Source organism: Schistocerca serialis, chromosome 4, assembly GCF_023864345.2.
Source record: "Schistocerca serialis cubense isolate TAMUIC-IGC-003099 chromosome 4, iqSchSeri2.2, whole genome shotgun sequence".
Lineage (NCBI taxonomy): Eukaryota > Metazoa > Arthropoda > Insecta > Orthoptera > Acrididae > Schistocerca > Schistocerca serialis.
The window spans coordinates 7,892,718-7,916,027 of NC_064641.1; the positions used below are offsets into that span (position 1 = coordinate 7,892,718).

At 43.4% G+C, this 23,310-nt stretch overlaps 1 protein-coding gene across 1 annotated transcript in view; it reads right to left on the reverse strand.

Moving 5' to 3' along the window:
- Window positions 1–23,310, reverse strand: part of LOC126474078 (uncharacterized) — a 212,214-nt gene that overhangs the window by 13,029 nt on the left and 175,875 nt on the right. Inside the window, exons 7-10 of the mRNA XM_050101486.1 lie at window positions 20,422–20,606; window positions 8,901–9,096; window positions 4,712–4,924; window positions 250–480 (exon numbers count right to left, since the gene is read on the reverse strand). Of these exons, the coding sequence (XP_049957443.1) occupies window positions 250–480; window positions 4,712–4,924; window positions 8,901–9,096; window positions 20,422–20,606 (825 nt within the window). The remainder of the gene's footprint in view (window positions 1–249; window positions 481–4,711; window positions 4,925–8,900; window positions 9,097–20,421; window positions 20,607–23,310) is intronic.

The window sequence follows — 23,310 nt, forward strand, 5'->3', positions numbered from 1 at the left end:
TCACTAAAGCTTAAGGTTTGTATATCCTTGTATGTTTTGTAAATGCTCCCGGATGAGCAGCGCCAGTGTACCGTTCCAAGCCCACGATCGACCTTACTGGCGAAGGAATGACATAACTTTTGGAGGCGATACATTATACTGATACTTTCCCTCAGTGTACCGTATAATATGAAAAAAGTCAATCAAAAGCAGATGAAAGAAAAAACAGAACGTAGGCGGCAAAAGCAGACTGGCGTCTGGCGCACTCACCGGGGTTGTCGGCACGGAACCTGAAGACGACGTATCCGTTGTTGGGCACTGCGATGGTGTCCTTAGCGGGTGGGTGGTTGAACTGACGGTGCAGCAGACCGCGCCTGTCCAAGTCTAGCGCGTGCTTCAGGTTGATCTTCTTGACGTTGCGGTCCGGCGAGCGGCCCATACCGATCACGTTGAAGGCGTACCCGTGCAGGTGGAACGGGTGGCTCAGGTTGGGCTGCTGGACTGTAACAGAGGCAGGGAGGCGCCGGCTGTGGCCTTCAGTCTCGCCCACACACCTGCAGGCACTGTGTCCTCTGCGCCATACACTAGACTGACATTCACATCCTAACTGACCGATGGCCACTTACAGACTATGAACGAACCATTATGGATAACTTCTGGACAGTTCATCTCTTGTGTGATGGTTTGAGAATATTGCAATAGAAGTTCTGAGAACATTGCAATACAAGTTAGAAAAACATAAGTGCAGCATTAATTCTCTTACCTTTTTTTTTAACTCAGCAGTCTTCCATGTACTCCTAAACTTTATTTTACATTGTGGTACTATATGTCTACATAACAAGATTATTCAGCTGCCCCTATCTAGAGGTTTTATGCAACCCGCAATGCCTTCGAAAACCAGGTGCGAGATTTTCATATTCTCTTGCTCACTGCGCACGAGGTATTTGTCCTGCAGAAAAAATGATCAGGACCTTTCTGTAGCAAATTTAATGTAGTTAAATTTTGTACTGGGATACGTTTTCACTGGAGGCCACGGTTTTCGACTCATTAAAGAAAAACGTGTTTGAGGGATCACTTTTGTGCGTTTTTCTTGAGTAATTCGAAAACTATGGCCTCTAGCGAAAATGTATCACAGAACAAAATTTAACGACATTAAACTCCCTACAAAAAGGTCCTGTTCATTTTTTTCTGTAGGGCTTTGGCGTATAGCGACTGAGACAATGTAAGATCTTGTGTGTGGTGTTTGAAGGCGTTGCAGGTTGCATAAAATCCATAGGAAGGGGTAGCTGAAACACCTTGTATGTAGCATCAAATATCGCCATTTCAAAAACTTCCCTTGAAATTTCAGGCCATGATGCAGCTCAGAGTAGATATTATTTTTGTTATCCCTTCCTCCCTAATACGCTTTATTCCTTTAATGGACCTGTTCTACAAATACACAGTTGAATCGCTTGTTTTGTTTTAGTTTTGGCAATATCTTACCCCTATACCAACTTTTTATTCATAATTATTATTCTGATTCGACTTTTTTGTCTTGCTTGCGTATTTCTGAACATCATTCTGTGTTATGCAGGGCGCAGATTAATTTAATAGTTGCGCTGCTGGCTTTCAACTCTAAGAAAAATGTTGTCAGTAAAATTTACTATTTTCCTTACGTATTTAATCTTGTGTTGCTTATTGACTCTTCTAGATCTTAAACGGAAGGGATGATAAACTATTTGTTGGAGTTTATAGGCGAATTTTTTCTGGTGGTCCAGCAGGTATCTGTAATTTCGTCTCTGCAGACGGAAGAATCCCAAACTAATATTATTCATCGTGCTTTCTCATTCGACACTCAGCGTCGACGGAAAGCGTCATTTCGTTTCTCTTTCAAACACTTTTTTTAAGTAGAGTTTTTTTGTTCGTCTTCGTTAAAATTGTCACACATTGGTCTAGTGCGATATTCTGTTAAACGATATGTGTTGACAAGGACAGCATAACACGTATAATAAGTAGCACTCCACAAGCGTCTATTAGCACACTGGGCTCGCATTCGGGAGGACGACGGTTCAATCCCGTCTCCGGCCATCCTGATTTAGATTTTCCGTGATTTCCCTAAATCGTTTCAGGCGAATGCCGGGTTGGTTCCTTTGAAAGGGCACGGCCGATTTCCTTCCCAATCCTTCCCTAACCCGAGCTTGCGCTCCGTCTCTAATGACCTCGTTGTCGACGGGACGTTTAACACTAACCACCACCACCACCACAAGCGTCTAGGATGCGCTGCTGCAATGCAGTAACAGACACCGTGACGCGAGAGGATGCTCGACACGGGGCATTTCTGTTGTTGATTGATCGACGGTCAGCCTCAGCTCTAATTTAGCCTGTTACAGCTATCACATTCAAGACGTTTTAGCAGATCGCTTCTGGTGCCGAATCGCTCCGTGCTGTCTGCTACCGCCACGCAGCAGGAATACGAGGGCTGTTCGGAAAGTAAGAACCGACCGCTCGCTATATGGAAACGACGACGAATATCAAAAATGTTTAGCTATACCTTCCAGTTACTTTTCTACATAGTCGCCCCTGTGACTTAGACATGTTATAGAGTTGTACCAACTTTCTAACATCCCCGTCTTAGAAGGCAGCAGCCTGTGCTTTCCTCCAATTCTCTACGCTAGTCTACAGCTCGTGGTCTCTAGCAAAATGTGGTCTTCATAGCCAGCGATTCATGTGAGCAGATATCAAGCTCAGGGGTAGCCAATTACGGACTGTATTGTGGGTGATCAATCACTTCCCACCGAAAACGCTTCAGGAGTGTCTTCTTTGTCCCTGGAGAGTGTGACCGAGAACTGTCATGCAGAATGAAACGCATGGCAATTATGTTATGTGGTCTGCATGACATCAGGCGAAATCTCTCATCAGGTCATCATACGAGGCGCATTCGGAAAGTAACGTCCAATTAGACGCGAAATGGGTACCACTGTGAAAATCTGATGGAAGTTTGCACAGATGTGTTGGGTAGTGTCTTTAGTGTGCCCGTCGACCGCTTTATGTCGCTCTTTTCAGTTCAGAGCGGAAAGTGATCACTTAGAAATGGCTAAAACAACAGTGTCTCCGCCAAGTATGTCGATCTGGCGAGAGGTTTCACCTGAAGCTATGCAGCCCACATAACATAAAATGTTATGCGTTACTTTCTTCAAGACAATTTTCAGCCGCATTCTGCAGGGGCAATGAAGACGCTCCTGCAGCGTTTTCGTTGGGAAGTGTTTGGTCACCCACAATACAGCCCTTAATTGGCTCCCTTCGTTGTTCATCTCTGCTCACATGAACCGCTGGCTACGAAGACAACATTTTGGCGCAGACAACGAAAGGCAGACCAGCGTAGACAACTGGCGGAAAGCGCAGGCGGCTGCTTTATGAGAGGAGTGTTCTGGAAAGTTTGTACAACGCCACGACAAATGTCTAAGTTGGAGCGGTGACTGCTTTGAGATGTAGCTGGAAGGTGTGGCTAACTGTTGCGAATAAAATGTTTCTGATTTTCACTGTGGTTTTCATTTCGAGACCGATCGGCCCTTACTTCTCGAACAGCCTTCGTAATTGGCAGGATACAATATTTTCTAGGCATCTTTACATCCACATCTACATGGATACTCCGCAAATCACATTTAAGTCCCTGGCAGAGGGTTCATCGAGCTACTTTCACAATTCTCTATTATTCGAATCTGGTATAGCGCGCGCGGAAAGAATGAACACCTATATCTTTCCGTACATGCTCTCTGTGCGCTCAGAACTGAAAAGGGCGACGTGACGCAATGACAAGGGTACTAGTGATACTGCCCAACACACCTGTGGAAATCGTCATCGGGTTTTGACTGTGGTTTCTGTCTCGCGGCCGATCGGACCTTAATTTCCGAACTGTGCTCGTACTTAATCGCTGCTAGAGTACTGGTTATTCTTCGTGTTTTGGTGTCACTGTCTGTACATAAACAAGCACGCTATACCAATTTGGGACAGCCTTATCGCATAAGAACCCAAAAACTACACTGTTAAAAAATCTGTAATGAGAAACAAATGCATGAAAAGCACGATGTGCAATAGTAGTTTGGACTGCCTCCATCTATACATTGCAAAGACGAAGTAGGAAGTACCTACCAGAATAGCAGCCCTGTATGAGGCAAATTTAACGATATAATTCTTTTACAGATACGACAAAACGCGTTGAACATGGGTTTTGTGCTGTTCTTGCGCTATGTGAATAGCGGGCCGCCTGGATGTTTTACACCACATTCCATGATTTAACAGAAACTAGCACCATCGAGAGAAGCTATACGTGAGGTTTACGTTACTCTCGACGGAAAACGAAGTAAACGTTTGGGCGACGTGTCAGTGAACTGACTGCAATAACAGCACAAAAAACCTATATTTATTGTATTGCCAGTCTATAAAAACTGTCAGATGAAGCTGACTGTGAGTCGTTATGAGTAAGGTCATACTTCTCAATCACTGAACTAATAACGTGTGTATCATGTATTCAATAAAGGTACTCAAGACTTAACAACAGTGATGGATATGAATTGTGAGGAGTGTCATAGCTTAGGTGATGTCCCCGCTCCCTCTTCTGATCTGAGTGTATAGACGCGGGTTGCTCGTCTGTTGACGTGAGCCCCGCCGCGCGCTGTTGGGGACGGACGGCCCTCGCCGCGCGCCGCCGCTCACCTTCGTCGACGACCACCCCTCGTCGCGCGCCGCCACTCACCTTCGTCGACGAGCACCACCTCGACGATGGCGTTGAGCGGCACGTCCACCTTGTGCGTGCACATGCAGTTGGCGCCGCAGTCAGCCGGCCTATTGTCGCCGTTGCAGAACTGCTCGGGCGGGATGTCGTCGATCTGCGACAGCGGCGGCGACGGCGGGAACTGGAACGAGATCTCGTCCACCAGGCTGATCACGTGGTCGCCGTTGGGTGCCACTGCGGAAGAAATCGACTGTCAGCCTCTCTCGCAGCTTACTGCAGTCGTTGGAAAGTCCGAAGCAGGGCAGTAAAACGAACATCCGTGAATTACAAACTGTACTAGACTCATCGCAAAATGAGTGAAGACTTATGAGAATCTATTGTCTGTGAGTCCCAGCTCATGTAGGATTTGTTTACAATGACAAGGTAGACCAACTGGGGAAGGAGGCCATTGGTTCCAATGTAATGAACGTCAGTCTTCCGTTCTCCGATTTCAAGTTACAGATACGGAAATTGGCGGAGGAAGACTGTGCAGCGGTTGGCACTTTACAGTCGGCTTTAAAGATCAGTACTACGCTGCAATCCAACCAGCAATTGCAAAGCTCTCCCTGATTTTGAAAATTTCAGGCGACCAGGAACTTGGTCATTCTACGTATTTCGGGTAACTTTCAAGGATACCCTCTGTGGTACTGTCACAATAAAGCAGGAGACGTAAACTACTTTCTGCTTCCAGGAGCTTCTTCGAAGCAGAGCACGCTTACTGTAAATCCTTGTGGAATTGGGGATGCCTGTTCCAGCAAATGCTCCTGTTTTATTGTGTCACAAAGGCACTAAGATATGAAATGATAATTAAATCGACACCCTAGCTGCAAACAGGCATTGATATACATCATTGGGGACATGTTGAAAATGTGTGCCCCGACCAGGACTCAAACCCGGGATCCCCTGCTTACATGGCAGACGCTCTATCCATCTGAGCCACCGAGGGCACAGAGGATAATGCGCCTGCAGGAACTTATCCCTTGCACGCTCCCCGTGAGACTCACATTCCCAACACGTCCACACCAGTACATTCGTACTGTGCCTAATATACGTTTGCCCATCATACTCTCATTACTCGTGGCAGATTAATCTACCAAGTCCCGTACGAGTTGGGGCATAGCGTGTGCGTTCGCACAAGAAGGTCAATGGCCGGGTTGCCATGTTTAAACTATATATGAAGGCAATATCTGTTTCCGAAAGAACAGATACCATTGATGACCGTGCAGCTTCTCTAGAATGAAAGGGTAAATAAATCGACACCCTAGCTGCACTCAGATATACTTTTTGTTACTTTTTACGAGCTTTTAACAGATGTTTGTGAAACGTGGTTGCACAAACACATATCTCCAGGTTTATGATACTTGATCTCTGTTGAATTCTTCTTTATGTTCTATTTTGTATAGTCACTCAAGATTCTTTAGTTACACGTATTGTTCCTATGTAGATACAGTAAAATAAACGTAAATCACTCTTCAAGCTCTTTATATCGTGATTTCTCTGTATATATGTCTTTATGTTCGTACGAGCGTCTTTACACATGGTAAGTATGGTACATCGTGCGAACAAGTGGAATCGCTGTAATCGCAGTAAATACACTCGAAAGCCCGCAGAAAGCAGTACCGAAATCAACCGACAGATTGCTATCGCATACGGGGATGGCTCGGTTCCAGCGCCTGAACATTCAGTATGAGCTTGGCCGTCTTACAAGATAGATGTATGTAGAGACGAACAGTGAGCAAACGTCAAGATTGCCTTTCTCATTGGCAAGAATTCTATTCAGCGTCATACGGAACTCCGAGCAGCTCTGGGTGACGGCGAAAACTAAGAGCACTGCTGGACAATGGAGTCTGCATGATAACGCTACAGCCCACACATCAGGCGCCGTCAAGAATTGTGTGCGCCATTGGGCTGGGAAATCCTCTCCCATCCACCCCACACACCGGACCTCAATCCACACGACTTTGATCTCATTCGCATCTGAAGAAACCATTGTATGAGAGGAGCTCTGCAGACATGGCGGATTTCCTTACGGCATTTCGGCGACAGGTGGTACTAATTAACGCCAATGACATTCAACGCCTTTCCCATCGTTGGCAACGTTGTCTGGATCCTCTAGTGGTCATTTTGAAGGACAGTAGTTGATTTTGATTCATTTTTGGTCCATTTGTACTCGTGCGCAATAAATTTACACGGAATTCCAATGCGTGTGTTATTTCACGCTTTGCCGCGACCAAGGCCGCGACCTCCTTTACTGGAACTAAACTGCATCAGATACACACAGCCTTACCGGTCAAACGCACATCGTGATGTAACACCGAAAATGCAGGATGCATGGCACCTGCTACCGATATATAATTTTTTTTTGAATTGTGTGTAAATATTTGTAATTTAAATGCTTTCTTTTAGTAAGGAAGGACATTGCTTCAGTGTATGTGTACATTTAGGTAAAAGTCTGTTGAAATTTCATTGTATTTATCTATGATTTAGTGTGAAAGTTATAAGCCCTGGGAAAAAGCCAAAGGAATTGTTATTTGCATCGACTAGCAACGATAATAGCGGTGCTTGTGCGTTGTAAAATCTTTGGGTGGGGGGTTGTTGCGCAGAGCGCGTGGAGAGAGCGGGAGACGGGTTGCAGCGCTTGTAGTGTGCGGAAGTGTGGTGTTAACGCTCTCGCAGTAGAGAGTACCATTTCGGCGGCATCATGTACGCATGCCGGGCAGATGACTAGTAGCAGGAAGAAGGACAGTGGACGGGCGGAAGAGGCTGTATTAATTACGATTGCTCGTTCCTGTAATTAGCCGTGGCTCCACAAGATGCTACCGTCTTCAACAACAGCAGCAGTACCAGCAACACAGCTTCGTCGTCGGCTCCGAGTTTCGTTGCACGCACAGTACTGAAGCAAGACTGTTCATTGGTAGAAAGTATTATCGGCTAACCCAGCAGCACAATACTAACATACAGTTTAAGTGAATATTTTCAAATCATTACTCGATTGCCTTTTTCAAAATTTAACGACAAACTTAACGTAAAAGTGACTTCTCAGTTTTCTTTATCATTACATACCCACTTAAAATTAGCGTCAAAAAACGTGACAACCGTCAGTTGCCATGTCAGTGTTTAATAATAAATGTTTTTCTTTCCCATCACCTTGTACAGGATTTTGGATGTAAATCGCCGTAGTTGGCTGGCGACCGAAATTATTTCCTTTTCGTTCATTAGTGTAACTTTGGGATTCATGATCAGTGGTACCCCTTTTCTGTCCAGTGTTGTTCGTGAGTGAGTGTACAAAATAACTTTCATTTTTCCAAATTGTAGCCCTGTTCGGTTTAATTACTTTTTTATTTTTAGTAGACTTTTCTATCAGAAAGATCAGTTGTACACTATCCCCCAACTTATCGGTATTACTTCTTCGGGAAAGATAGCCTTATCCAATTAGAAAAATTCCATTAGGTATACAATCGATCCACAGTCATATTTTATATCGCAAGCAGGATAGGTCGATTAGTAAGGGGGAGGTTACAGTGGAACACTATGTTGTCGCATTATCGTAAGATATACTATAGTTGCCACGACTTATGGAATGACCCTTGTATTAAACTGTTGGCAGATGGTTCAATAAATTCAAGTTAAGTTAGGAAAGAAAACTTATCACGTTCACAATGCCGTCAAGCTTCAGGATATTCACGCAAGAATTTCGCACTAACTTAAAGTATCACTCGAGCCATCCTCACACGAGACGTGAATCTGTACGTGGATTTGGATGGGAAAGACGGCACCGTGTTTAACGTGTTTGGTGAGGTTCAAACTGTCACAGTTGTGGACTTATAGAAAGTAAGGTGAGAACGTTTTGTGCGACACATTTTATATGATGACTACTGAGCGTGTATTAGCAGTTGCTGACAGCTTCGAATATCGAAACGCATTGCGGTGCTTTGTGAAGACTTCTTGAAAGTGTATTGAAGGTACTGGTAACGATATTACAGTTGAGAAACGTTACCTCTCCTGCTTGAGAGCCGGAGAGCAGAAGTCTGTGGTAGAAAAACTACCGTTCTGTGGTGGTCCTTTCCTATGCGCTGGACATGTGCGCTGATATGTACGTGTAAAAATTACAATAAACTACAAACGGTGTGAGCTGAGGAAATGAAAGAAATACTAGCTTGAGGCTACGTACCGAGGTATCTGTTGTAGACGTGCGGCACGAAGAGCTCCTCGGGCCTGTAGAAGAGGAAGCGGAAGGGCAGGAAGATCTTGACGTCGGGCCGCTCCTGCAGGATGCCGCGGTCCACGTGGCGCGCGTTGCGCAGCTGGTTGATGCACACCGCGTCCTGGCGGTCCGTGTTGCAGATCGCGTCCAGCGGGTTCAGCACCTGCGGCAGCCGTCCGGCGAATCAGCGCACCCACTCTGTGCCTCCCAGGTGGTTCGCCCAAAGACAGGGTAACCGACGAAACAGTTCTCTCACAGCCCCAGAGCAGTCGCATTACACGCGCAGAAACTCACCGTTATCCACTTTGTGGATTGTCCGTGCATAGTTTGGCGATTTAAAAACTTATAAGAAAACTATGCCTCAATATTCTGCTATAATCAGGTCAAATGTTTTCGTTTCCAGTACACTACTGTGGGTATGAATCATGTTTTCATATATTTCAGAATAAAATTCAATCGTCAGTTGCTAATGCATTTTTATTTTGCTTTACTGGTTTCCACAAATTAATTTGGAGTCTTCAGAACCCTACAAAATTAGACATATTATATATCCTTAGATCTTGTGTAAAGCTTAAGAAGTATATTACAGAAATTTAATTGGTAGTTGTTTAGCAGATGTCAAGATCTTCTTTATGGGATATATAATGCCACATATCCAAAACGGTACATATTGTATGTAATTATTGTAAACACAGATTGAAAGTTTAAAGTAACTAAGTCACACCTATGTACACGTCGAGCTATTGTGCTAGCAACAACGAACTTATATAAAAGAATTAAAAAGTATAACTAAGGCAAGTAAAACGCTCACAAGTTTCGTTCTGTGTGAGCGAACTGCTGGAGGAGGACCACGCTACTTGTCGGGTAGAAAGATCTGCCTGTCTGGCAACGATGAGTGGTGTCAGCCCATTTTTTTTTTTCAATTTTTGTGACTTGCACAGCTTGGCAGCCAACCCGCCAATATGCCCGAGGCCACTTGCTTATCTATACGTTTAACGAGCCATTTGCCTTGAAGCGAAAGGTCGAGCAGTTTCAGCCTATTGTTTCAGGCGAGCTGTGCGCGACTAATGCAGTGGATTTTCAAGTGTGACATGTAGCCTTTTTTTTTAATTAACATATGTAGGAATTTGCGGCAAAAACGCGTGTATTTTGGATTAATTGTTTTGGATTATTCGTGTTTTTCGTATCTGTGCAGTCTCGGGTTCGCATTACACCTGATAGTCGCTTACTGTATTTTGAAAAGCAACGACTCCGCTGGCAGATATATGTTAATCGACGACACCATTAGGTCATTTTTTCTGATTCTGAAATTTTTTGTTTTGTATGTTTTTGTATTTTTGTAAGGGTATCCTTAGATTTCGTTTCCTCTATCTATGTCTCTTCTTCTCTTCCTTTATTGTAATTTTATTTCCCTATAGGCATGGGCTGCCAACGGTTGTTCCCATTCTTCAGCCTTCTATCTATCTATATCCGAATCCCGAATCCCGCTCCAGCTACTGCCGCGTCTCGGTGCCGACGAGTCCTCTCCATTTGGCTCGGTCCTCCCACCACTTTTATTCCTCCACTTGCTGCCAGATCACACCTCTCCTTTCAACAGACATTCTCACTTCCATTTTCCACCGTGTTCTTGGGCGCCTTCTAGGTCTTTTCCCAGCCATCTTTAGTTCTTCCATAATTTTGGGGAGTCTCTGCCCATGCATCCTCTTAACATGCCCATACCATCTTAATATCTTTCTTTCAATTTCTTCTCTCATACTTTCTTGTTTGAGGTCCTTTCTAATCTCTACATTCCTCACTATGTCTATTCTTGTTTTTCCCTTAACTGCTCTGAGAAATTTCATTTCCCCTGCTTGCAGTCTGCTCCAGTCCCTTTCTTTCATTGTCCATGTTTCTCCACCATAGGTGACAATAGGGAAGTAATAATTCTTATACATAATGAGTTTTGCTCTTTCTGAAACTTCATTATTCTAAATCAGGTGTTTAATTCTTTGGTAGAAATTGCCTCTCTTCTGTAACCTCCTATTAATTTCGTTAGTTATTCTTCCATCCCTAGATATTTCACTCCCTAAATAAGTGAAACTTTCTACCACTTTGAGGGGTTCTCTATTCAAGGTAATATTTCCATTGATTCCTTTCTCTCTTCCAAATACCATTACTTCACTCTTATCTTTATTTATTTTTAATCCATACCTTCTCATTATTTCCTTCCACGCATCAAGCTGTAACTGTACATCTACCTCTTTATCACCCCATATTACCATATCATCTGCAAAAATCATCTTTTTGTCTTTTTCTTTTACTATATTTTTAACTGCCCTATTCATTCCCTCCATCACAACATTAAAAAGCGCAGGAGATAGAATACTTCCTTGCTTAAGTCCTTGTCTTATTTCGAAGTATTCAGAGTTCCCCAATGGTGTTCTAATTCTACAATTGTGGCCTCTGTACATTGTCTTTATAACATTAATGTATCCATCTTCTATATCTATCTTCTCCAGTTCTTCCCAGAGTCTTTCCCTGTCAACTGAGTCATATGCCTTTTCTAGGTCTATAAAAACCATTATCACCCTTTTGTTATACTCCCAACTTTTTTCCATCAGTTGATGGACATAAAATTTATCATGGAGATATTTCAGCGTTTCAGAAATAACAAAAGACAATTGAACAACAAACATGTATACTATGGCACGCGGCTTGAGCGTCGGTTTGGATCACACTTGGTGGTTTTATAATGTACAGGTGCTAATGATGAGGTTTCATATTTTTTCCTATGCTGTTTCTGGTGGAAATGACAGTGCTGTGCGTTATCCTTTACTCGTGATCTGATGCAGGCAGACATCACTGGTAGACTGGACGGGCAAGACACGTGATATCAGCGCGTCTGGTCGCGACTGGGTCATCAGGATCGGAAATGCGAAGCCGCGTCAGTGGCTCAGTGCCGTTACTTCCTGCCTAGCATAATCACCGTCGAGAGGTTCATCTGCGGTGACGAACAACGTGTAGATCAACGGGGGTTACGAGCAACTGACCAATACGAGCCAAAACCCAGAAGATCGTTCACCAGTTCACTACTGCACAACATGTCAACAGCTGTGCCCTGCAGAACACGATACTTAACGCGAGTGAAATAGAATGCATGGCACGGTTTTTGTCATCCCTCACAATCTGACAATATAGTAACATCATGGTGTAACATACCAATTCAATGCTTTGGCGACTGTATCTTCTGCACCTTGCCCAGCAGCGTTAAACTCAACGAAAAGGAACATTCGTTTTGTTACTTACGTGCTCTCTGCTGGGAGAGGGCTGGGAGCAGTCGTGATAGTCTTTGATTTTAAAAAAAAGTTGGGACATATAAATATATCTGAACAAAGAGGAGTTCTTTCTGCTGGTATGAGGAAGAGAGGTCCTCTATGAAATTGTGATGCAGTTGTCGAATCGGATTAGATTTCATTTGGAAAAAGATATGGAGTTTGTGTATGGGAAAGACTTGACGTATACAATTTGGGTTTTTAAAGATAGGTTCGATTTGTTGATAAGAAGTAAAGGATGGTTTGCAGCGTTCATGTCGCATTGAGGGAGGTACAATTAGTAGGACGCCAAAATGTCAGACGACTGTTTTCCGTATGTTACTTCCTTCACCGATTCTGCGGAGAACGTCATTCCACGTCTGTCTACCTAATTTTAAACATCCTTCTTTAGCACCACATCTCAAACTCTTCTACTCTCTTATTTCCCCGAGTTTCCACAGTCTAGATTCATTGCCAGACAGTGCTGGGTTCCAAACGTGCATCCTCAGAAATTTCTTCCTCAAGTTAAGGCCCTAGTAGTTAGGCATGTCCTTTTTGCCTTTACTGATCTGCATTTTATGTCTTTGTTTCGTCTGGCATGTGTTATTTTGTTTAAAAGGTAGCAGAATTCTTTAACTTCGTGGTCTCAAATTTTGACCTTCAGTTTATTGTTGCTCTGATGTATGGTGCTCATCGTTACTTTCGTCTTTCTTCGGTTTACTTTCAGTCCATATTCTGTACTCAATAGACTTTTCCTTCCATTCAAGACGTCCTGTAATTATTCACTTTCACTGAAGGTGCCAGTCTCGTCAGCAAATTTTATCGATGATATTCTTTCGCACTGGATTTTAATCCCACTCTTGATCCTCCGTCACTGCTTCCTCGACGTATAGATTGAACTATACGGGCGAAAGAGTGCATACCTGTCTTACACTGTTTTAATCCAAGCCATTCGTTCTTGGTCTTCCACTCTTATTATCCCCTCTCGGTCCTTGCACGTATTGTATACTACCCACCTTTCCCAGTAGCTCACTCCTCTTTTTTTTCAGAATTTATAATATCTTTCACCTTTTTACAACATTGAATACTTTCGACACGTCTACACATCCACTTAACGTATCTTGATTTTTTTAAAATCTTGTTTCCTTTATCAAGTCCAACGTCAGAAGTGCCTCTCTGGTGTCATTACCTTCCTAAAGCTAAACAGATCGTCATGTAACAGCTGCTCCATTTTCGAATGGAGGAGGTCAGGTTAGGAAATTTTATGAGCCGGTGAGCTACCGGATGGTGAAGGTCAGTCGCAAGCCGGTAGCGAGGTGAAGTGCGTGTCATCTACAAATCGGGAAGTGCGTGGTTAAGCTCTGGACGTGCCATGTACCACTATCATTTGTTTGCTTGCCTGCCTGCCCGTGTGTTGCACTGACAGTGTCGGCTAGATACCGAGACACGTGTGTATGTTTAGAGGCTCTCCCACGTCAAGAACGTGACCAGCCGGGACCAGCCCACGAGCTCTGCAGCCGTGACGTGGTCTAGCCCGTGATAGCGCGGCGGTCGCACAGCCTCGCCGCCGATCTCTCGCGTCACCGTCGTAAAAGTGTACGACCCCGTTCCGCACACTCACTGCGACTCCGCCCAAAACAGCGACTCGCGAAATATGATAATGCACGCCCGATTCGAGCTGTAGATAAACAGCTGCTGAACGCTGATATTTAAGCCGGATTCGTGTTCCACGAAATTCTAAAAGCAGGTGGAAAGCTCTGTGAGTAGATGTGAATCGCTGCGTGCGACGGCGGCACCATGGTTTAATACGAAGTTTACGTGTACAATTGCTTGTCAACAAGCACTAAAATAAGGAACATTTGCATTCATTTGACAAAATGTGATTCTTTTACGCTAAACAGGAGAAGGATATAAATACCGTCAAAAACTTCATTTTTTATAAATAATAGATTGGAAGTAGTGTACAAAAACAACTACTTGGACTGGAATGAGGTTTTTTTTTATTTAGGCATACTGAGGTTTTTGGTTCTCATCAACAAAAAATAGGGAATTAGTTGTATACGTTTTCGTTTCTCAGGCGATCGATTCCATTTATTTATTCCCGTGATAACATGCTGCTTATTTGTTACCCATTGCTTTCATCTCATTTGCGATGCTGTCTGGATCGTGAATGACGCGCAGTTACCTTAAGTAGGTGAGGAATGTAATTATTATTACAGATGAAGAAGGAGATGAATGTCAGGTTGATTATCCTGCTTCATTTAATAACTTGCTCATAATTAATGACAGCTTACTCTGACGGCTGAAACAAAACTGACCAGGAAAATTTTTGTGCGCTTGACACAAAATAAGTTACCCTACATGCAATACGCCAAGCAGATCTGTCTCAAGGATGGCAGGAATAGCGTTTTCCATGTTCTGCTGTAGCCCTTCACCCGTCTGGACATTATTTGAGTACGTCTGACCCTTAAGCTTACCACATAGGTAAAACACACAAGCGCGCGCGCGCGCGCACACACACACACACACACACACACACACACACACACACACACACACACATTATTTGAGTACGTCTGACCCTTAAGCTTACCACATAGGTAAAACACACACACACACACACACACACACACACACACACACAGAGAGAGAGAGAGAGAGAGAGAGAGAGATGAGGCGATCTTGGATTATTATTTTTTCCTAACTGTCCTCTACTAATCGAACATCTCATGATCTACTACGCTTACACGTGAGATGTGTGTTTTGCTTTGTCTTGCCAAAAATATATCCTCACTCTTCTTCATTTTCAATTAGTCGATAACTATAAATTCGGTTCAACTAAACGATCCAGTTTCAGTTTGACTGTCCTGTATAGTTCGTTATAGAGAACAACCTGCGAAGGTCTTAGCTAGCACTCATACTCTTATGTGTAAATGCAGCCACCTTGCGTCCACCCGTAGCAAATCAGTGCCATAAAAGATTCATAATGTTATGTGCGTTGTGGCTTCTCTAAAATATAATAGGGATATTTCATCATATGCGCCGCTACTACTTTTATTTAATTTTTGGTATCTTTTGTCGGTGTGCAGTACAGGTCGCGTAAATATGGTGAGTGCGTGAACCACTTTAACGGCTGTAATGGAAAGTGCTGTTTTCTCCAAACCCACGTATGACAGGAAGTTAAATGTTGGTACCTCTTGAGGCAAAGCACAAATATTATTTATGGCTGTCGAGACGATTTCGCCGTGCTGTGAAAGCGTCATATTTCTTTGTTCTTCTCAAACTATTAATAACTTTTGCACTAGTTATTTTTACATTTACGTTTTACTTATGCTGTTATATGTAAAGAAACGGTAGTCTTCAGTATCTATTAGAAAAGGATTAGACGTAGTGATGATACTGCTCAAGCGACGGAATACGTCTGAATAACATGTGTGTAGCACAAAGCTGACTCAACATTTAGTGAATTGTAAATAGAAACAGGATGACATGCATGAGATCAGTATATCTGTTTTGTTAATATGTACACATTTCATCAATTATTTGTTTTAGAAAAATATCTGAGATATTAAACATTATTTAGTAAAAATATATAACGATATTTGTTCGTCAGTCCATAATACTAAGGGTGTTGAAAAAGTATTCTATGATTTGGGAGGCGGTAGTATGGATCAAAACAAGAAAAACAGGACCAGTAAACATGAATTGTGAAATGCATACTTGAGGAGCTCTGAGCAGTTGCTCGGCGTCGCTACTGTGAATCGTCTCTCTTCTACTGCAAGCTCTTTGTTATTGCCAACGACCTACAGAATGTAGTAAACAAATTATTCTGTTATCGTGAAACAGCAGAGCTTCTGATGTAACCTGGTTGCTATTGCATACGACCTGCACTTATGAGCAATCGCTCCAAGATGTCTGCCATTTCCTGTGTGGTTATATTATGCTGGTACGAAAACCGTAAAGTAAAAGCATTTCATAAGCTTATCAGAACACAGACTAGTTCCATCAGAACTAATGTATGTGCTGCACTTATCCAGAGCTGTAAGTACGTTTTACAAAAACAGCGCTAACAGATGATTACTGCATGTTGTATTCATGAACAGCAACAGCGAAATTCGTCTTCGTTTATTTACTGCATTCTTTACGTCATTCGTAATAGTAAAGTGCTTGAGGAAGAAGAGATGTATTTCACAACAGCGAAGGTGAACAAGTGCTCGAAGCTCTGAAGGTATGCATTTTAAAGCCCGTGTTTACTGAACATTCTGTTCTTGTTTTCATGCATACTACAACGTCTCAAAATATGGAATACTTTTCTTAACTTGTTGTATAAAGCGACAGCTTCATTAGACATGGGGTGCTGGTTAAATTGAACAAGAGAGCAGGCAAGAATTGACCATGGAACTGTCGAAGGAACAGTGTTCTCATTCTCCTGAAGTGATTAAAGAAACAACTGGAATACATATCGGAATGCCTGGACAGGTGTTCGACCACAGTTCCGTACCGTCGACTCGAATGAAGGAGGGGGGCGGGGGGCATCTCGATAAGACGAGAGAAAAACAAATCACGACGTTATTAGGAGGGAAACTCCCCATTGCACTCCCGTCAGGTTTAGTGGTATGAGGGGCCAATGGACAGCCCGTCAAAAAGTGAACACAGATCAAGCATGAAAACAGGATGAAGGTGTACTATACAATATAGAGCTGTCGGGAACAGAAATGGCGTCGTGGTTAAGTGGTTACGCAGTTGGACTGTCACACGGGCCTGCCATGTTCAAACCTTCCTCGTGCCAAATTTTTTCCGCTATTCGCTATATTCAAATTTGTGTCTGTGTCATGGTGTAAGGTCCGTTTGCAACAGCGAGGTGTAAGCTAGGGACCTATAATGACAGTTGATTCCGTACAGCTACTCTATTAGCAGCCGAAAGGAAGTGGCTTTCGAATGGGAACCGCAAACGTTTGGTGACAAGGCGACAAATCACCGAATGCTCCACCGGAAAACGCGTCTGGTGTGTCATATACGACATCACTGACATTACGTGTGTCATACGATAGGAATCTCTTATCGAAGAACCTAATTTATAGACTGGTAGGTGAGTGACATATAAGTAAAGTAAAAGTAGGGTTACATCAAGGGTCTGCGCTTAGTCCATATCTCTTTGACCTGATTATGGATGTGCTGGTGAAAGATGTGAAGAAGGAAGCGCCGTGGAATATGATGTTTGCGGATGACGTGGTTCTTTGTGAGCAGAGCATCGACAGACTTGAGGAAAAGCTGGAGGATTGGAGGAAGGCACTACAAGAAAGAGGGATGAAAATTAGCAGGATAAAGTCAGAATATTTAGCACTGAAGGATGTGCAGATGAGGTCTTGCAACATGCAGGATGATGAGCTGAAATCGGTCTGCAAATTTTAATACCTGGGGTCGTACATACAGAGGGACGAAGGACTGGAAAGCGAGATACAACACCGAATAAATTGCGGTTGGAACAACTGGAGGAAAATGAGTGGAGTGTTGTGTGACAAGAAGGTGAGCATTGGGTTGAAAGGGAAAGTGTACAAGTCGGTGGTAAGGCCTGCTACGATATACGGGGCAGAGACATGGCCAATCACAGTAGCCCAGGAAAGGAAGATGGAAATGGCGGAAATGAGGTGGATGTGTGGGGCAACAAGGAAGGACAGGATTAGAAATTAATTTGTTAGAGGAGCTGGGAAAGTGGGACCCATGGGGAAAAAGATACAAGAAAGCAGACTTAAGGTGGTACGGACACTTACAGAGAAAAGGGGAAGAGTATATCGGAAATAGAGTTGAACATATAAAGACTGAAGGAGCGAGAAGGAGAGGAAGACCGAAGATGAGGTGGAAGGATAAGATATCCGGGGACCTAAGGGAGAAAGGATGGAAGAAGGAAGAGGCAATGTATAGAGTACCATGGAGGAGAAGGATCCAGAAGAGCAACGCCGACCCTACGTGACGTGGGACAAGGCGACGATAAAGAAGAAGAAGAAGAAGAAGAAGAAGAAGAGGTGAGTGACATATGCCACCTTGCCCGATACAGGTATTGGTTGGAAAATGAATGTGATCACTCTCAAGGAAATGATGAAAACGTAATAGTTTGTCACATAGGTTGCAACAAATGAAAACAACAGTTTCACAATCAGATAGTTTCTTTGTGCTCTGTCAAAACGTATGTTTTGAACGTTTTTGAAGTTGCGTTCCGTTTTGGAAGCCTTGATTCTTGAATTCCTCTGCTGTAACATAGTTCACAGTCGTTTATTTGTTGTTTTCATTTCTGTGAGACGTCTATATAATATCTCGCCTGCTCTCGCTATTTATTACGTTACTTGAGTCGGTAACGTATTCTTACGACATGACTCATACTCTACAGGGTGAAAAGTATTTAAACCGACAAACTCTGGGAGGTTGTAGGGGACATCAAAAGAAGTATTTTTCGGTAATGTCATTTTTTCCTATGAGGAGTAGTTAAACCAGTAGAGGAAGAGTTCTTTGGCGGCAAATTAATTAAACCAACAAACACTTTTCCATTTTTTTATGAGCAAGAGACAACACATTAACACAACCCAATTCAGTTGAGTCAGGGGTATCGTGAACTGTTTCTGCTGCTGCTGCTATCCGGGCAACCAGATCCTCTTCTGATGCAACAGGAGTTGCGTAAACAAGGTTGCGCATCTCTCCCCACACAAAAAAATGCCCAGAGGCGACATATCTGGGGATCGAGCAGGCCATGGTACAGGACCACCTCTGCCAATCCACGTTTCTGGGAACCGTCGGTCCAGGAATCGACGCACACGACGACTGAAATGTACCGGCGCCCCGTGATGTTGGAACCACATGCGTCGTCTTGTAAAGAGCGGGACGTCTTCCAGCAATTCTGGCAATGCCCCGGCGAGAAAATTGTAATAGTGCCTGCCATTTAATGGCGTATGTAGCAGCTAGGGCCCAATTAAACGGCCTCCAACAACACCGACCCACACATTAAGGAAGAACCGCACTTGATGAGCGCTAGTAACTGTGGCATGTGCGTTATCCCCACTCCAAACATGCGAATTGTGCATGTTGAAGACTCCCTCATGCCACAACGTTGCTTCATCGGTAAACAACACAGAGGATGGAAATGTGGGATGCATTTCACACTGTTCCACGTACCACTGCGAAGACTGTGTTGTTGGAGGACAATCAACTGGTTCCAAGTTGTGGACACGCTGTAAGTGAAATTGACGCAACAATTGCTCTCCAAGGACTGTTCTTACATTCGTCTGATTCGCCCACACGTTACGTGCAATTTCACAAGTGCTGAATGAAGGATCCCGCTGCAGATGCTGCAAGACAGCTTCCTCAAATTGGAGCGTTCTTACATTGCGACGGCGTCCCTGTCCAGGTAATCTGCTGAGTAACCCGGTCTCACGCAGACGTTGGTACAGAGCAGCAAAGGTCGTATGATGCGGGATACGGCGATTAGGATATTGTTGTTGATGAACCCGCTGTGCAGCTCGCCCGTTGTGGTGTGCTACGTAGTATGCACCAATCATATCAGTGTACTAACTCCAGGTGTATCGGTCCATTAGTAAACAGAGACATTGCACTACTATATGGGCGACAACAGTTGCCTACGACTGAAGAGCGTAATACGCCCTCTAACAACTGAAGAGCGTATCAGGGCCTCCATCGGTTCAAATAATCCTCGTAGGAAAAAATGACATTAGGGAAAAATATTTGTTTTGATGTCCCCTACAAACTCCCGGAGTTTGTCGGTTTAAATACTTTTCACAGTGTATAAGCAATGTGTAGTATGACAATTGCCAAGAGTACAGAAAGAGAACAAACATTTCAGTGACCGGATGGGCAGTTCATAATGTCCTGGAAAAAAGTAAATACGTACATAAATGGCACGAGGGAGATTGGAACACAGCTCGCTCGCTTGGCAGTCCAACACAGTGAGCACTTACCCACGACGCCGTTGATGTTTTAGGCTGCTCTGTATTGCACAATTTTTTTTACAGTCCAGTACACCTTCTTCCTGTTCTCATGCTTGACCTACGTTCAGTTTTTGACGGTCTACCCACTGGTCCATCGTACGGCTAAATCTGTGGGGGCTGCGATGGGGAGTTTCCCTTGTTAGTAATGGTGAGCCGACGCCGCTATGCCGTTGACTCGGAGCCAGCTGACTGACGCGCACTCACCACGCCCTGCGGCAGCCCCACGTCGTAGGTGGGCCTCTGGGTGAGCGGCTCGTAGGGCCCGCGCGCGTACCGCAGGACTCCGAGCTGTTGCACGCGCCGGTTGCCGCACTCTCCCAGACCGCGCACCTGGATCCAGTACGCGCCCACCGGTTGGTCCGCCGTGATCACGAAGTCGTACCGCTCACCTGCACGGAAGGCAAACACCACCGTCACACCGGCTCCGTCAGTGCTCCAGGAAAGCACACCGTACGTAGGCCGCTACTACACTGTCAAATTTCTTTGTCAAATATCTTTGTCCAATATCATTGTCAAAGATATTTGATGGTGTAATAGGGTACTTTGTCAAATGTCGTCCAATATTTGATCAAATCTAGGGCCTCGCTGTAGATTTGATCAAAGAAGTCGCTTGTCTTCTGTTCACTGCAAAGTGACATGTTACCACATAGAGTGCTAGCATCGCTGCATTCTGTCGTCTGTAGTGTTTTAATAAATATTGCCGGTAAATACAATTGGTGTGTGCCGACAACTACAAAATTAATAGAGATGTATGAAGCTGATGGGGCGCTTTACAACGTGAGGCACGCTGAATACAAAAATAGATCTCTTCCGCATGTGCACACAGTGCAGTTGTGGTACATGCAACTGCTGCGGTTAATAACAAGTCGTTGTCAGCCATCTTGAACTTTGACGAAAAATATGATGACAGTGTAATACCTCTTCTACCGCTACGTCAAAGATCTTTGTCAAATATATTTGACTGAATATTTGATCACTTCTTTGATCAAATCTTTGACAAAGAAATTTGATAGTGTAATACCGGCCTTAGCTAGGCTGTGATAACGCACTGACACTCGACCGAGAGGGGAGGTCATATAGGCAGTTTAGCTTACTAGAACTAGGCGGAAAGCTGAGGAGAGTTGGCTGCATAGTGTGCTAGGTCACCAGTTTAAGCGCTAACCTTACTGAATGACACCCTAACCGTTGCGTGCTTTTTTTTCGGATGGGACAGTTGTGCGCTACGGTTCAGCATTTCTGACCTATTCTCGAGGGCATCGTTTTACATAAAAAGCCATTCGAAAGCCAACATCGCACAAAATATTTTTTATTTAAGACAAACGATTTCAAAAGTCTTAGGTATCATCTTCAGGTCTTACATTTTTTTTTAGTAACACATGTTAATTTTAGGCTGACCTCATGCTCAAGATATCAAGTGAATAAAACTCACTATATTATAAACGTTTATCCTCGGCAAAATACACTGAAGCGCCAAATAAACTGGTACAGGCATCCGTATTAGAATACAGAGACATGTAAACGGGCACAATACGGTGCTGCGGTCGGCAACGCCTGTGTAAAACGACAAGTATGTGGCGCAGTTGTTAGATCTGCAATTATATGCGTAGTACAGTTTCATTTTGAGAGGAACCTCAATTTTAACGTCATACATGTGAGAACGCGTAGGATCTTACCTCTCTAGGAAGGAGTAAACTCTCATGAACTAAAACTAGTTTGAAATGTTGGCCATAGTTTACTTGTTCCTCCTAGTTACTCACTCTACATACTTGTTCATAACGCAGACCGTTTGATGGACTGCTTCGGCATTCTAACTCAACGAGTCCTGACCTCTGCTGCTTCATTCTTTACTCCTTATTTCGACAAAGCTCCCTGGAAACCTTCATCGTTACGAGGTGACTCACACATAATCAATGAAACTTAAAGGTCACATTCTTGCCGGTCATTTTACAATAATAATTAAAAACAGCAGTTCTTGTGCTAGATAATTATCGGCCCGTTATGATGGAGCTGTAACGAGCGGTTAAGGTGGTTTACGTACAGAAAGACCAGTCGCCACCTTGAGCAAATAACTGTCTCACAACCGCAGTGTAGCGTTTTGTGAGAACAATGGCGTGTGTAGGTTACGGCGGTTTGTCTCTTGTGCACCCATGCAATAAACAGTTGGCCCTCAACTTCTCGGCATTTCCATGAGAAAATGAGACTTTTGCACGCATATAACTTACCATTAAACTAGAATTTATCACAGCATTTTTGGATCGGTAGTTACGAGAATTTTGCCAGCCATTGTTGGGCGTGTGGTAGTGTGCATATGAAGGCATGTGACATGGCATAACAGTAAGGTTAATCTGAGCTGAAACCTTTATTCTTCTTAAAACAAAAAACGTTGTTCGCAGCAGTAGGTTTCACGCAAAACACAAACACACATACATGACCCGCTCCCCCCCCCCCCCTACACACAAATATGAGTGTCAGCTGAAGCAATTAAAATATGTTTGATGAAAAAATAATCAGTACGATCGTAAGACATAGTAAAGGTCTAACTTGATAACATATACAGTAAAATTTAAAATGACAAGGTTTTGCAAATAATTAAAAAAATTCACACATGAGTGTCAGCTGACGCAATTTCAATATGTTTGGTGAAAAAAATAATCTGTAGGATCGTAAAAAATAGTATAGGTCTAACTTGATAACACGTACAGTAAAAGTTAAAATGTCAAAGTTTTGCAAATAATTAAAACAATTCATGTCTATCCTCCAGCCAAAGACATATATGGGTTACTTCCGTAAATCAATTAATAATATATACATGCCGTAAGTACGTTCTTTCCTTGTAAATAATATTTCATAATATAATTTTTATATAAATAACCAATAATTCAGTTCACATTTAAAGTCTCTTCGCCATGAACCTATTGTGAAAGTACTATCTATCTTCGTGAGAGGTGGAGGATGATTATGCGAAAAGGAATTCCTATTTCCTTCCTTACAATGCTCGTTATGACCTTACTTTATTACTCACTGAGCCACTTGACAAAATGATCACTTGTCAATAAGAATTTTAACTTGAAATTCTTACGACTCTTTCGAAAG